The 16,231-nt window shown below is 35.8% G+C and overlaps 1 protein-coding gene across 2 annotated transcripts in view; it reads left to right on the top strand.

Annotated features, from left to right (window-relative positions):
- GFPT1 (glutamine--fructose-6-phosphate transaminase 1) overlaps window positions 1-16,231 on the top strand; it is a 51,309-nt gene that overhangs the window by 23,160 nt on the left and 11,918 nt on the right. For both annotated transcript variants that reach the window (XM_036435610.2, XM_045580846.1), the window contains exons 6-13: window positions 242-376; window positions 2,280-2,341; window positions 2,742-2,821; window positions 6,461-6,566; window positions 9,670-9,833; window positions 10,895-10,990; window positions 12,583-12,680; window positions 15,725-15,845. In XM_036435610.2, the coding sequence (XP_036291503.1) occupies window positions 242-376; window positions 2,280-2,341; window positions 2,742-2,821; window positions 6,461-6,566; window positions 9,670-9,833; window positions 10,895-10,990; window positions 12,583-12,680; window positions 15,725-15,845 (862 nt within the window). The remainder of the gene's footprint in view (window positions 1-241; window positions 377-2,279; window positions 2,342-2,741; window positions 2,822-6,460; window positions 6,567-9,669; window positions 9,834-10,894; window positions 10,991-12,582; window positions 12,681-15,724; window positions 15,846-16,231) is intronic.

The following is a 16,231-nucleotide window of genomic DNA, read 5'->3' as shown; positions in this document are numbered from 1 at the left end:
TCTGTAGTTTAGTTGTAATTTTGATGTGGTTGTGGGAGGAGGTGAGTGCTATGTTTACCTATGCCACCATCTTGACTTTCCTCCTGTTACCTTAATTTTGAACAGTGGGTAATGGGGTATGGTGGTCAGAAGAATTAGAAATTGATTAATGAGATTGTTGAGGAAAAAATTCTGTAGATAAGATTTGGAGATGGTGAATCTTTCCTTAAATGTGTCAATTTTTTTTTCTTTCTAATTACAGGAAAGTAAAGGCTATGACTTTGAATCTGAAACAGACACAGAAACAATCGCCAAGCTTGTTAAGTACATGTATGACAATCGGGAAAGTCAAGATATCAGTTTCACTACCTTGGTGGAGAGAGTTATTCAACAATTGGTATTAAACAACACTTTAAAAAAAATATTTTTTAATCACAGTTTTCACTCAATAATGGTTGGGAAATCATATACTTTACAAAGTGTTCCTCTGATATTTCCAGTACCCACCTGCACCATGCATAATTATTACAATAGTATTGACTTTATTCCCTGTGCTGTACTTTACTCCCTGGGACTATTTTGAAGCTGCCAGTCTGTACTTCTTAATCCCTTTACCTATTTCACCCCAACCTCCCTTACCCCTGGCAACCAACAGTCTTTAAACCACCCTTTTAAAGATAATTATTGCAAACATTAATCATATGTCTTTTTTTATATATATAATATGTCCTTAAAATTAAATTTGAGAAGCAGGAACTATGCTAATTTAAAAATATTTTTGGCTTTTACTTTCCATATATAATTTTCCAACCTGAATAATTTTGGGGGCTTGTTGTTTCACTGTTGAACCCTCCTTTCCTACACACTTAAAAGTCTACTTCTTTCGCCGAAACTGGTTTGGCTCAGTGGTAGAGCGTCGGTCTGCGGACTGAAAGGTCCCAGGTTCGATTCCAGTCAGGGGCATGTACATTGGTTGCGGGCACATCCCCGGTAGGGGGTGTGCAGGAGGCAGCTGGTCGGTGTTTCTCTCTCATCGACATTTCTAGCTCTCTATCCTTCTCTCCTCCTCTCTGTAAAAAATCAATAAGATATATTTTAAAAAAATGCATACAAAGTTAAATTTAAAAAAATAAAATAAAAGTAACCTAAAATTAGTTTGTCCAAAAAGTATGCATGCACACACACACAAACCCATATATAGCACACACAAACATGCATACAGTTTACATAAGCATGGTCTCATCATTTTCTTGCTTCCTGTCAGGTTAGTTTCAGTGAAATGTATACTTTTTATTCTGGGATAATGTTTTCTTGTCTCTGAGTCAGTCTAGTCAAATTCTTATTTTTTCTTATGGGGACTTTTCCTTGGTTCTGTGCTTCTGTAGAAAAGTATTTTAATTAATAAAAATTAAAGATCCACAAAAGTCAAAATGCATAGTGATTTCTACCCTCACTCATAACTTAGCTTTCCCATTTAAAAGCCCCATACTTCTCAGTGAAGGCCCAACCTTCACTTCCCAACCTTATGATGTGTACAGTAAAGGAGGAGACAGAAAGATAGAGAAAATAGAGGTCCATTCCTTCCTTTTACCCCTCAGGCAGAGTAATGTGCCTTCCCAGCCTTATCTTGTTTCTATCACTGTATAACCTAGTTTGTGTTCTACGGTGTTTTCTTCCCTCTCCTACCTCAGGTTCCTCTTTTATTCATTCTTGATTTCTTTAGGCCCTGTCCTTGAGGAAGTTGGGTAGAGGGAGTGGTATGATGTGCATGTTAATAATTGTGATTGTATATATTTATCTGCAATATCAAGGTAAAAAAGAGTGTAAGTTAACAGTGCTATAAAATGAGCTTTGGGTATTGAACTTGGGTCCTTTCGTAATTCTATCTTCCCTTTATTAATATATAGTATGGGAGATATGATTTATTTATTGAGAAACATTGGTAGTATGCTTGAATTTTTTTTTATAGGACTTGCAGCTATAAAAACTCAGTAATATTTTATTGATATAATTAGACCAAGAAAAAAATAAATAAAAGGATGTGTTCTTTCCATTAAGATGGTCTGTTTTGGAGCTATTATCTCTTGAGCCTATTTTAAGAGTAAGCTTGTTTAAAAAGTGGATCTTTGATACACCAAAGCTCAAGAGGAAGTGTCTGCCTAAAATTTAGACTCATTTATAAACTAGTGCAAAAAGTGGTTATGTAAACAAAAAGTTTCTATAGTAAAGCCAGTATGAGACATTTCACATTTGATAATTGATTATCATATGTATTGCTAACTTGTTTTATCCCTCTATAGGAAGGTGCTTTTGCACTTGTATTTAAAAGTGTTCATTTTCCTGGCCAAGCAGTTGGCACAAGGTATGTATAAATTTAATAATGCCTAATAATTATATGTATTTTGAAACTTTTGAATTGTAAGTTTATTCTCTGTACACTATAAATGTGCCTTCACCATAAAGGCCTGTATAGTAACTACTCAGTTTTGCTCTTGTAGTATGAAAGTTGCCTTAGAAAGTATGTAAAAGAATGGTCATGGCTGTGTTCCAATAAAAATTGACAGACCTGCTCTGTGGGTCAGTTTTGTCTAGCTCTGTTATGAATATTTTTTAAAAAATTCTGTTTACATTGATCTGTTGTTATATCTGAAGTTGAGCTTGGAGGGAGAATTTAAACTTATTTGAAGAGTGTTCTGTTATCACATTAGATCTTATATCATTAATGTGCGGTTTATAAAAATGGTTTAATTTTGTATTAACAGACGAGGTAGCCCTCTGTTGATTGGTGTACGAAGTGAACATAAACTCTCTACTGATCACATTCCAATACTCTACAGAACAGGTAAAAACTGTTCCTACATCACACCATGGGTAGAATGTATAAATTGAATGCAGTAGATATATAGAATTGTTTTCCTTAAATTGAAATAATTGCCTCTTTGGTCCCGTCCACTCATATATAGTTCTGTCTAGACATGAAAAGTATTTGTTTTGTGATTTCTCTGACAAGTAGAATTTTTTTCTGTTGTATATCCATAGCTAGGACTCAGATTGGATCAAAATTCACACGGTGGGGATCACAGGGAGAAAGAGGTGGGAAATGCACTGCATGGATGGGGAGGAATCTTACCCTGTTTTGTTCATTCTTTACTAATTCTTTGTTCTTGGAGTGAATGAATGTGCTGGGCCTCTAAAAATGTGCTTATTTTATGGGGAAACATATTTTGACATTTTTCTATAATAATTTGCAGAGTATATTTTGTCTGTCTGCTTTTGGCATTTAGAAAACTGCTTTTAATAATTCATTTCTTGAAAAAAAATAGCTTTTTTTTTTTTTGTTTTAAATTAAAATCATGTAGGATACCGTATTATAACTAAGATACCAAGATGGGGAAAAGAGCATTGTGTTCTAGACTACTATAGATTTGACTTAGTTGTAACTTGAATAATTCTGCCTAATTTTTAACTGACATAGTTGGTTTTAATTTTTTTTATTTTATGCATGACATTTTTCTTTTAGATTTACATTCCATATCTTGATTGGCTTTGTTTGGATTTGGAATTGTTCTTTTTTAATAAGTTTGAATTTTTTATAAGGCTTTTTTTAGCTATATAAACTCTGGAACATTTATTGATATAATTAGATTTTAAAAAAGATGTGCTCTTTCCATTTGCTTTTTACTAAAAGTAAATTTAGGAAATTAGAACCTATGTTATTAATGTATAATTCTTGATTTCTTGAAAAAATTTAGCAAGATACTCTAAATCTATTCATCTTTAGATTGTAACTGCTTTCACTATTATATTTGTACCAAATAAAAGTTCTGAGATATTAGAATTTTTTGTCTTCCTTATCACCCTCCTTCCCTTTTCAGAAGAAAAACTAGCCTGTCAGTGAGAGTACAAATTTTGGATCCAGTGTTCCAGATTTCTGTTAATAATTCTGTTGGGTATACATTACCTATATATTACGTTGTACATTGTTTTAAGCTGCTTTTAGAAACAATAGGAAAACATTGGCTAAGGTTTTAAGAAATTGGATAAAACATTTATCAGGGATAGATCTTTTTTATATTTTAGTAACCTTTACCTCTCCAGCTCCTAATAGGTAGAGAGTGTGCTGCTCAACAGAGTTTAATTTTAAAAGTAGTCCTCTTATTGAAGAGGCTGTGTAAAGATGAGAACCCTAAATTGGCTTTTAGGCTTTTTCTATTTTCTCCAGGTGACAAAATAAAGTGGATGATGATAATTGTATTCCATTTAAATGAAATCAGGATGAGAGGATATAGAAAGACGTTTTATATTTAAGAATCATATAGGTATTAAGTAATGTTCTTTTCATTTAAATTGGCAATGATATCTTAACTTCTTCTAAATATTGTAATTATACCTTGTTACTTGAAGACTGAAATAACCAGTATTTGGAGAAAGAACATGTATAGTGAAACTCGGCTTCCTTAGTGCATTTTATAACCAAAGCTGGTTGTGTTTATTTTAAAAAAGTGTAGGTGCTAGGCTATCATTTTACCTATTTTTTTAAAAGATGTTTTTATTGATTTTAGAGAGAAGAGGGAGAGGGAGAGAGAAACATTGATCAGCTGTTTCTGCATGCCTCCGACTGGGGATCGAACCTGAAACCTGGGTGTGTGCCCCCACCAGGAATCTAACTGGTGACCTCTCAGTGCATGGGACAATGCTCAACCAAATGAGCCACACTGGTCAGGACTCATTTTACCTATTTCTTGATTCACTTTTTATTATTATTTTTAAATATATTTTTTATTGATTTCAGAGAGCGAGAGGGAGAGAGAGATAGAAACATCAATGATGAGAGAGAATCATTGATTAGCTGTTTCCTGCACACCCTCCACTGGGAGTCAAGCCCACAACCCAGGCATGTGCCCTTGGCTGGAATTGCAGGCTGATGCTCTACTACTGAGCCAAACTGGCTACGGCTTGATTTGCTTTTTAAAAGACCACCACCACCACCACCACTGTCAAGATATAGAAAAATTCCATCCCCCAAAAAGTTTCCTCCCATTGCCATTTTGTAATCAACCCTGGTCCCCATTCCCAGCCTCTGGCAGACACTGATCTGTTTTATCTATCTTGAGTGTTATCTTTTCTAGGATATTACCTAATACTAATTTTTTGAAGTGCAGTGTCATTTCTGCTATTTGTTCATACCTAAACCTCACCAAATAATCATGGATCGTGAAGAACTTTGGATGTGTGATTCTAAGAATAATTACTTCCAAATCTTTATAGGCATGCATTTTAGGGAATTAACACAATATGAATTTTTACAAGTATATTTATGATGTTGTCTGGTCATTGTGTCTGTAGGTTATACAGTTACTATGTCCTGATTTTGGAGAAAGGTGTTCTTTTGTCTCTGACACTTGTAGAGTCTTCAATTAATAGATTAAAAAAAAAATATTTGATAATTTGTCAAATTTCAGTATGCTTTCCAGTTTTGACTTTACCTGTGAATGGGCAAAAAGAAAAAATAAGTCCTCATCAATAATTGATGAATTAAGTAGAGATGCCAAAATTATAAAGTGCTAGAATTTAAGAGAATATTGTCAGTGCAAATGGGCCATTTCTCATTTTTTCGAATTTAAATATTAGAAAACTCAATTTTAAAAAGAAGAGGTTCTGGGTTTATAATATTTTCATTCCTTATTTGTTAGAGTTTTAAGTATCTTGTTTTGTTTTTAAATTACTGTTAGTGGATACTATATCTTGATTTGTTAGGCCAATTTACTATTTTTTTTTCAATTTACTATTTAAAAAAAATTTTTGTTTTTTATTTTTAAAAATGTTTTTTTTAAATATTGATTTTAGAGATAGAAGAAGGGAGAGAGAGAGAAAGGGGGGAAAAAAAAGATAGAAACATCTATGAGAGAGAAATTGCTGCCTTCTGCAAACCCCACTCTGTGGAATGAGCCCACAATCCAGGCATGTGCCTTGAGTGGGAATCGAACCGAACCTCTCAGCCACTGAACCACACCAGCAGGGCACAAAATTATTATTAAAATCTAGAGAAGTTTTGTTATGAGATAACAAAAATTACTATGCCACGTGTCTTTATTATTTATTACACAATTTTGGTATTTTAAATGTAATTTCATGATAAGTTTAAGTACACAAGCTTATATGCATTAATTCCATATACATATGCTTTATTAGAATTGAGTGATATTAATAAAGTATTTTGATTTTCATATGGAAAAGAAAGATTAAAAGCATTTATATTATAGCACAGTTATCTGCCACGCTTTTTTTGATAGTTGCTATTTCACTGTACATGTTTTTTTTTTCTTCTTGCATGGAAATAAGTGAACTTTTTTTCAACATTTAAAGTTGCTGAAATTACTTTGTGTTGCTATGGTGTTTTGTTGATTTTTCTAGAAAATTATGTATATTTTTATATTGGCCCTAGTTTTCTACATGCTTATTTACTAACTCTGCACTCTAGGCAAAGATAAGAAAGGAAGCTGCAATCTCTCTCGTGTGGACAGCACAACTTGCCTTTTCCCTGTTGAGGAAAAAGCGGTGGAATATTACTTTGCTTCCGATGCAAGGTGAGTTCCCTTAGTTGATTCAGAGAGAATTTGTAGTGAAACTTGTGATGCTACAGGAAACCAGAGTCATTTTGTATAAATGTGGTCATGTTGTACAAGAGACCTTTGTTAATTAAGAAAGTGAAGGTGACCTTTTTTTGGAGATGGGTTCTAAGAACACATTTTCTTTCAATTCAAAGCACATAGATCAATAAAGAAAGGATAATAAATTCTGAGATGTGTTCCATTGTATTTACCCTGAGCTCATGTATTTTTTTTCCCCTCCTTTTTTAGGAGCCTTATCTAGGTTTTATAGGAAGGAGAGATTTTTAAAAATTTATTATTCATTGATTTGAGAGAGAAAAAAACACATTGATTTGTTGTTCCATTTATTTATGCATTCATTGGTTGTCTCTTATATGTGCTCTGACTGGGGATTGAACCCACAACCTTGGCATATTGGGATAATGCTGTAACCAACTGAGCTACTCAGCCAGGGTAGGATGAGAGATTTTAGATTAGAGTGTGAATAGTTTAGTATCCCACCAATTATAGGAAAGTTACTAAACCATTTTACTTTTAGTGTAATGTAGACGCTTAGTTTTTTAATTCAGAAGTAATTGGCAACATAATCAGTTTTATAAAGGAAATAGTATTAGAGACTATGTAAGAAAATGCAGTGGGATGCTTAGATGCATTTATAAATGAAATACTAATCCTATTTAATAAAAGGCCAATATGCAGATTGTCCCCTTGACTGGAAGTTTGACCATGGGGCAGGGCCCACTGGCCAACTGCCTGTGGCTCTTTCCCCTAGCTGGCCTTCCCCAACTGACCCCCCCCAACACCTTGATCTGGCTGGCCAACCTCCTATATTGCCTACCCCTCACCAGCCCTGCGTGATCGGCCGCAATTGGGGTTGGCCGACCAGACCCCACCTGTGCACAGATTCATGCCCTGGGCCTCTAGTAATGGATATAAAATGGAATCATTCAAATAGCTAACAAGAATTTGAGTTATTCATTGTGCCTGAAACTAGGGAGATCTAAAAGTGAAAACTGATGGAGTTTGGGACTGTAGAGAATTTATTATCTCAGTGGGAAAACAAGCTTCAAGCTTTAATGTGTTCTAATTTTTATAGGTGTGTAGACCGTACTAAGATGTGTCATTGCTGTCATTAAGTAGGTTTGTTACATAGTTGACAGCTATAGCTTAAATAAATGAGGTTGCAGAAACATCTCAGCCTTTTTTTACTCATTCACTCATATGGTCTTAACTGCACACTAGCAAAGCATCTACTCTGCTTAGGAGATAATGGTGAGTAAAAAATATTACTTGTCATCAAATAATAATCTTTTTTTATTTTTACATATTTTTATTGATTTCAGAAAGGAAGGGTGAGGGGGAGAGAGACAGAAATATCAGTGATGAGAGAGAATCATTGATTGACTGCCTCCTACATGCTCCCCACTGGGGATCGAGCCTGCAACCCAGGCATGTGCCCTTGACCAGAATCAAACTGGGGACCCTTCAGTCTGCAGGTTGATGCTCTATCTGCAGAGCCAAACTGGCTAGGACAAGGAGCTCTTTCTTAATAGAGAAGACAAATTTTAATCAATAGTCACACAAGTGTAGAATTCCAGCTGTGGTGAGAGTTACAGAATGTTATAACAGGTGACTTACCCTCATGAGTAAATTTCTTTAAAGGAATGATGCTTGAAATGAGAATTAAGGAGATAATAGGAGTTAAATAGGTGAAGAGATGGAGGAAAGAACATTCATTCTCTGCAAATTGATCAGCCTGTGAGAGTTTGGGATGGGTGGAAGTGTGGGCTGGAATAGAGGGGGGTGTGAGGCTAGAGGAGGTGGGTAGGGGTCACAGTTATGCATTTTGTTGATTTCCTAAGAGCAAAAGGGAAGCAGTCATGGAGGGAGAAATCCTGATTAGAGTTGCCTTTTGATATCCATTTTAGTAGAAATGGACAGTGGATGGAGGAAGATTAGAGAGAATGTGGGTGGACAAGTTAGGAGGTTGCTATAGTACGGTAATTCAGCAAAGATATCTGAATTGATGATAGCTTGAATTGGTTTGTGGTAGTGGACATAGAAGCTTTGAGAAATACTTAGGAGTTAAAATTGGAGTACTTGGTGATGGATAAAATGAGGAAGAAACAACCATGCTTTCTTTCAGATCTAATCTAATTTGATTTAAGTTGCTGCATAGAGATCCTTCTATTCATTGTCCACAGCGATCACCCCTCACCCTGACTTCCCTCAATAACCAGAAAGCTATCAGAAATATTGCAGGATAATAGAGTTTGTATTTTTTTCTCTCTTTTTTAAAAATTTATTTTTTTAAAAATATAATAATGTTATATGCAATAAACTAATATTTCAAGAAAAAAAGGATTTCAAGTATAATAATACTAGAGGCCTGGCACATGAAATTCATGCATGGGTAGGGTTCCTAGGCCTGGCTGGCAATCAGGGCTGATCTGCGGGGCAGCCAGTGGGGTGATGGGCCACTCCACACACACACACTGGCACCCACCTTGGCTGGCCTGGCTCTCCCAGCTCGCTGGTCCGCTTCCTGTCACCCCTGGTTGGGGCCTATGGGCTGGGGGCAGCTTCTGCGTTGAGTGTCTGCCCCCTGGTGGTGAGTACACATCATAGTAACTGTTTGTTGTGCCATTTGGTTGATTTGCATATTAGGGTTTTATTATATAGGATTACCGAAATTGTACTAATAAAATATGATACCACAAAAGTAGGAAATAATTAAATATCTGAGTTTGTATTTAAATTTGATGTTTGTGTCCTAATGATAGTTTGTTTTTAAAAAAATATATATATTTTATTGATTTTTTACGGAGAGTGGAAGGGAGAGAGATAGAGAGCTAGAAACGTCAATGAGAGAGAAACATCAACCAGCCACCTCCTGCACACCCCCTACCGGGGATGTGCCCGCAACCAATGTACATGCCCCTGACTGGAATCGAACCTGGGACCTTTCAGTCCGCAGACCGATGCTCTACCGCTGAGCCAAACCGGTTTCGGCTCCTAATGATAGTTTTAATAATCATCCTTGATTATTGATTGTAATATCTCTTTGAATGTTTTATAGTGCTGTCATAGAACATACCAATCGTGTCATCTTTCTTGAAGATGATGACGTAGCAGCGGTGGTAGATGGCCGTCTTTCTATCCATCGAATTAAACGAACTGCAGGGGATCATCCTGGAAGAGCTGTGCAAACCCTCCAGATGGAACTCCAGCAGATCATGAAGGGTGAAAGTTTTATCATGTTATAGCTTAGTATCCTTATTGGAAAGGGTACATTCTACTTCCTGTCCTAGTGTAGAAATCTGATAACAGTGCTGAGTGAAATTGTCCACATGATTAGCGAAGGGATAGCCCCAGGAAAGAAATGATTCTCTGAAAAAATTATCTGTTAGTTTTATAATACTTCTCCTTCTACTAATCCATGTTGTTTTTTTTTCTTTTCTAACATTAAAAAGAGATTATTTAAATAGTACTTAAAATTTTTAAGATGCTTTATAAACATAATTTGTTTTCTGTTCTTTATTCCTTTCTTATTCTTCCTGTGCTTCAGTTTTCTTATTTATAAATTGGGGATAATAAGTTCGACCTCAATTAGGATTAAGACAGCTAATATATGTAAAGCCCTTAGAATAGTGCCTAACTCACTTAATGAACCCTTCGTAATGTTTGCTGCTCTTATCTATTACTAGAGGCCTGATGCATGAAATTTGTGCATGAGTAGGCCTTCCTTCCCCTGGCTGCTGCCACCGGCTTCCCTCTGGCACCCGGGACCCGGGCATCCGGAAGGAGGTCCGGTCTAATTAGCATATTATGCTTTTATTATTATAGAATAGATAATTATTGTGATTATGGCTTTTATTCTCATTTCTGGTGAGGTTGTAGTGGGAATAAAAACTAACATTTATTATGTAGCAACTATGTTTCAAATCCTTACTGTATATGTCCATACTACAATGCTATGAAATAGCTGCTATTCTTATTTTACAGATTAAGGTAGTCACTTAGCTAATAATATCATTGATTCAAACCTATGTTTGAATCCAAAACTTAAGCTTTCCCCACTCCTCTGTTTACTGTAACTGCATATTTTACATGATTCTTTCTCTTTGTTCATTTTTCTTCAGATAGGGTAGAATGTCATATATGAGCATTGTCTTCTATTGAAATGAAACCTTTCATTTCATTTACTAAGATTATGTCAAAGGAGATAGATTTTTAGTTTTGTACAAATTTGTTATTCTTTGGCTTGTTTATTTTTTTCAATGATATAATTTATATTCCTTTAGGAAACTTCAGTTCATTTATGCAGAAGGAAATTTTTGAGCAGCCAGAGTCAGTTGTGAACACAATGAGAGGAAGAGTCAACTTTGATGACTATACTGGTAATTACATATGAATTATTTTTTTATTTCAAAGTCTGTGGGGGTTGGCATTGACAGCCTGAAAGTTTATTGACTTTGATAGCATTATAGAATATATGGCTACCAGTCATCTTTTTTGTTGTTTGATTAATATATTTGTACTGATTTTGGAGAGGAAGAGACAGATAGAAACATCATTGATGAGAGAGGATCATTGATCGGCTGCCTCTTGCACGCCCCACACATTGAGTCTGAAACCTGGGCATGTGCCCTGACTGGGAATTGAGTCATGACTTCCTGGTTCATAGGTTGACACTCAACCACTGAGCTTCACTGGCAGGGCAACCCTGTCATTCTTGATCGTAATCTGAAATACAAGTCGCTTTGACAGCCTGTCTGCTTTTATACTGAGTCGTGTCGTGTCCAGACTGATTTGCCTTTGTGCAACCTTTACCCAACATCTTAGTGTTATTTCCTTTCTTCCCAAACATTTTTGCTATACGCCGAGGTCTGTGGAATAACATTGTAGGCAAAAGTACACAAACAGGCTTGGTTTAGTGTAGGAACAGCCAGAGCGTCAATTTGGCTGGTGTGGCATGGGTGAGAGGGGAAGTATGAGGAGATTAGGTTAGAGTTAAGCAGGAGATAGGGCATGTAGAAACTTGAAGGCAGTAATAAGGGGTTTGGATTCTGTACTGAGCTATTTGGGAAACCAGGGAACCTTTTTGTTGTTTTATTTCCCACTTTATTAATTTTTAAAATAAAGAAATATTATAAAATGAAGAACATAAAATTATTCAAAAAGATAAAAAGTAAAAACATACCTTGGTTCCATATTTTAGCTTATTAAGGTAGAAAAAATGGTGAGGAGATGAAGAACAGGGACAAAATAGGAAGATGGATGGTGTATAGGATGTAGGAGGATGCTTCCCGGCTGTGCACATCTGTCTCCTCAGCCAGACTCTGAACTGCCTGAGAGCTCTGGTTGCCTTGGACAGTATGTTTGCTTGGTGGGTGCTCAGTAAATATTAGTTCAATACTTGAATAATTCTTGAATGAAAATTTCTCACAGGTAAAAAACCAGCCTTGTGTAGAAGGGTTCACAATCAAGGTACTCTTAGAAGTTTATATATACAGAAGGAGGACAGACTCTTCAAGAGGATTTTAATATCAGATTCATGTTTTGAAAGAATCACTTTAAAAGGTTATTTTGGCTGTGTGTGGAGAACAAGCTCTAGGAAGTGGAAAACTGAAGGGAGAATAGTTAGAATGTTGGTCTCATCCAGGGGAGAAATGTTGGACTGGGGTGATGGTAGTAGAGGTATGATTTGAAGGTGGAGCACCTAAGACTTGCTGGTGTAGTGGATGTGCAGAAGGGATAGGAGCAGTGGTGATGACTCTGACAGTAGGTGAATAGATGGAAAAGACTGAGAGGAGCCCTAGCCAGTTTGGCTCAGTGGAGAGTTCACATGCCTGCTTCTACAAGGGCTCCTCAGAAGAAGAATACGAATTCTTTAAAATTCTGTTGCTTCCTGGTGGGCACTTATGAAAAATGATTGCTTATTTCATATAGTTCTTTCCTGAATAATTATATACATGAACTTTTATTTCAGTGAATTTGGGTGGTTTGAAGGATCACATTAAGGAGATTCAGAGGTGCCGGCGTCTGATTCTTATTGCTTGTGGAACAAGTTATCATGCTGGTGTAGCTGTAAGTAGCTTCTTAAAATCTTAATTGTAATATATCAGAATATATCTGCAGAAAAATAGTACTTCCAGTAGCACACCATATAAAACTATTCTTGGTTAAATCATCATGTTATCTTTTCAATTTGCATGACAAATCAAGAAGGTTGGGGGCAGAAATATTAATAGATCCTTGGAATTATTTATTAATAGAAGATCTTTTTTTTTAAAATAAATATTTTATTGATTTTTGTACAGAGAGGAAGGGAGAGGGATAGAGAGTTAGAAACATCGATGAGAGAGTCATCGATCAGCTGCCTCCTGCACACTCCCCACTGGGGATGTGCCCGCAACGAAGTTACATGCCCTTGACCGGAATCGAACCTGGGACCTTCCAGTCCGCAGGCTGACGCTCTATCCATTGCGCCACATCGGTTTTGGCTAATAGAAGATCTTTAAAAAGGATCTTAGACGTACAGGTAGAATGCCTGCAAATGACTTTGTTAGTGAAAGGCAAAGAGAGGGAAAGTTTCTGCACCATCTTAACCTTGTGGTCTAGTGCACATGCCTACTTCTACAAGAGCAGCCATTGAGTTTTGCTTCTCATTGTTCACTTACCCCAGACAGAGGCTGGTACCATGTGTGAACCTCACCAGGATTTTACTTGGCAGGCAGGTTTCTACAGAGAAAGAAAGTCTGCCTTATGTCAGACTTCGTTCTTTAAACTGTTACTTTGGAAGCTGAAATTTTATATTAAAGCAGTGTGTTGTTGTCAGTGCAGAAGCATAGGAATATAACAGTCTTTTAGTCCAATAAATCATATCCATGTGTAGTTTATTTGCTGCTGATGTCAGCTCCCATAGTACAGAAGATCCTTTCATACTCAGTTGCTATTCTCAATATTTTCAGGATGATTCTTAAAGTTCATGACATAGTAATTTTTTATTTGCTGGGCATAAATATTTGTTTACACCTGCGGGAGCCAGTTATTTAGTGGTTTAAAACTAGCTAATCACCCAGTCCTTGAATTTCAACAGACTTTACTCTTCTCTTAAAAAAGAAATTACATAGTCCTAAAAAGGAAAGGCTGCAGTATCAAAGGGAAGAATTGTAAAAAGTGATGGTTTTGAGCATGGGAAAGAAAGAGTGAATTAAAGATAATAGTGTAAATTAAGGGATTGGTTAAGTTAGTGGTGGTTTAGATCTATTACTGAATAAACCCATTCAGAAATTAAAAATTTGAGTAAATGTTGTATCTAATGCTAAGTTTGAATTGTGGGGCAGAAGTTATATGTTCTGTTAAGCTTTCCTAACTCTGAAATTTGAGAAGATTTAAGCTATTTTTAAATACATATAGAGAGAACATCAATGATGAGAGAGAATCATTGATCGGCGCCTCCTGCACACCCCCTTTTGGGGATTGAGTCTGCAACCTGGGCATGTGCTCTTGACTGGAATGGAAACCAGGACCCTTAAGTCTGCAGGTTGATGCTCTATCCACAAAGAAACAAAACATAGCCAAACCAGTTAGGGCTATTTTTGTTTTTGTGGATGCTGAAACTACTATAGTTAACTAACATTAGCAATCTCATGGTTTATCATACAAAATAATGTCATTCTATATAGGTTTTTGTTTTTGGTGGTGTCAAATGTGAATGACACATTTGTGTAATTGCTTTTTTAGTATATACTGTGTATCCTGAACAGTAACAATTAACTAAAATCATTCTAAGTACAGTTTGTCCGCGGGTTATGTCAGAGATCCGTTCCTGTGGTGTGACGTAACACAATTTTTGCCCTAAGTTGGAACCCATGACACTCATGCAGTAATGAAGCGAAATGACAGAATTTTTTAAATTTTTATTTATAAATAAATGGGAGATGACAATGTAACCACAAAATGATGTACATCAAATCCGATGTAGCCCAAGGACTCACTGTATAAATTGCTTTTAAAAATGTTTATTGTCTCTGGGTTTTTCCAGTGGCGTGCAATGGAATTTAACATTAAGATAGTCTCTTACGATGAAAATTTTTTAAAAAGTGCCAATCCAAAGTTATAGAAAATGATTTAGTTCACATTTGTGGCAAGAAAGTTGAAGGAATATGAAGGAAACCTTACAGTTTTTCATTTCTGAGAAGGAGGAGAAATGCAGAGATGGGGCAGAGATGGGCAGGGCCACTTACCTAAATTAGTAGGTGATCTGCCCCAATTGGTTTGTCTCAGTGGATAGGGCGTCGGTCTGTGGACTGAAGGGTCCCAGGTTTGATTCCCGTCAAGGGCATGTACCTTGGTTGCGGGTACATCCCCAGTAGGGGGTGTGCAGGAGGCTGCTGATTGATGTTTCTTTCTCATCGATGTTTCTAGCTCTCTATACCTCTCCCTTCCTCTCTGTAAAAAATATATATTAAAAAAATAGTAGGTAATCTACATAGTTATTAATAAACCAACTAAATGTATGCAACTGAAGGGCCTAAAATTTTTGCTGCCTAAAATTTTACTTTCCCATTGTTTTTAACTTTCTGATGTTTAGAGTAAAAGGGATTTAATTAAAGTGAATTTTAAGGTGCTCTTGAGCAGAAGCATACTACCTCCTACTTTACCTTCCATACTACCAAATTTGAAGGTAGTGCGCTTTTTTTCAAAACTAGATTTCTGAAATGTGTTGACTTTTTTTTTTTGAATGGTACTACTTATGAATATATGGTATTTGAAGTGTTTAATTTCTCACTGGGTGTTTATCTTATTTGGAATTTCTCTGATTTAGTGTTTTATGAATCGTCATTTAAAGACTAAAATTGGGAAGTTAGAGATAACATACAAGCTAATTCAGAATAGTGTTTTTTTCTGCTTCTCTAAACATTTCTACATGTGCTTTCCACTGTATGGTGAGATTTTGATTATTTTATTTTTTGTGCTTTAATCTGTATTGTTTATATTTTCTAACAATGTGCATGTTTCATTTTTATCATCAGAAAAAGTGAAAACTATACATTGAGTCCAAAGAAGGCCAATGAAAAAGAGTATTTGAAGTAAAGTTGTTTGACCAAATAATTTTTTCTTTACAGACACGTCAAGTTCTCGAAGAGCTGACTGAGTTGCCAGTTATGGTGGAGCTAGCCAGTGATTTCTTGGATAGAAACACGCCAGTTTTTCGAGATGACGTTTGCTTTTTTATTAGTCAGTCAGGTATGCTAATTTTAAAGACTTGGCAAAAAGGAAAGTCATTCTTTCTAAAAATTATCTTGGCAAAAATTGATATTTAAAGATAATGCAGATTGCAAATAGAGATTTATTTTGATATGTAAATCTTAATGAATTAGTAAAATAAACATCTTTTAAACTCAAAGAGCTGAATTTTCAAGGACAGAGAAAGAAAGAAGATCCTAAAAAGTAGGAGACTGTTAAAGTTTTGCTAATTTATTATTTTAAATGCATGATTTAAATTTCATTTAAGTCAAATAAGACAAAAAGTGTAGTCAGTTTGCTGAAACCGGTTTGGCTCAGTGGATAAGAGCATCGGCCTGCGGACTGAAAGGTCCCGGGTTCGATTCCGGTCAAGGGCATGTACCTTG

This window comes from Pipistrellus kuhlii, unplaced genomic scaffold (genome assembly GCF_014108245.1).
Source record: "Pipistrellus kuhlii isolate mPipKuh1 unplaced genomic scaffold, mPipKuh1.p scaffold_m20_p_13, whole genome shotgun sequence".
In the NCBI taxonomy this organism is placed as follows: domain Eukaryota; kingdom Metazoa; phylum Chordata; class Mammalia; order Chiroptera; family Vespertilionidae; genus Pipistrellus; species Pipistrellus kuhlii.
Note: the sequence above shows the minus strand (reverse complement) of the source record. Positions and strands in the feature narration are given on the sequence as shown.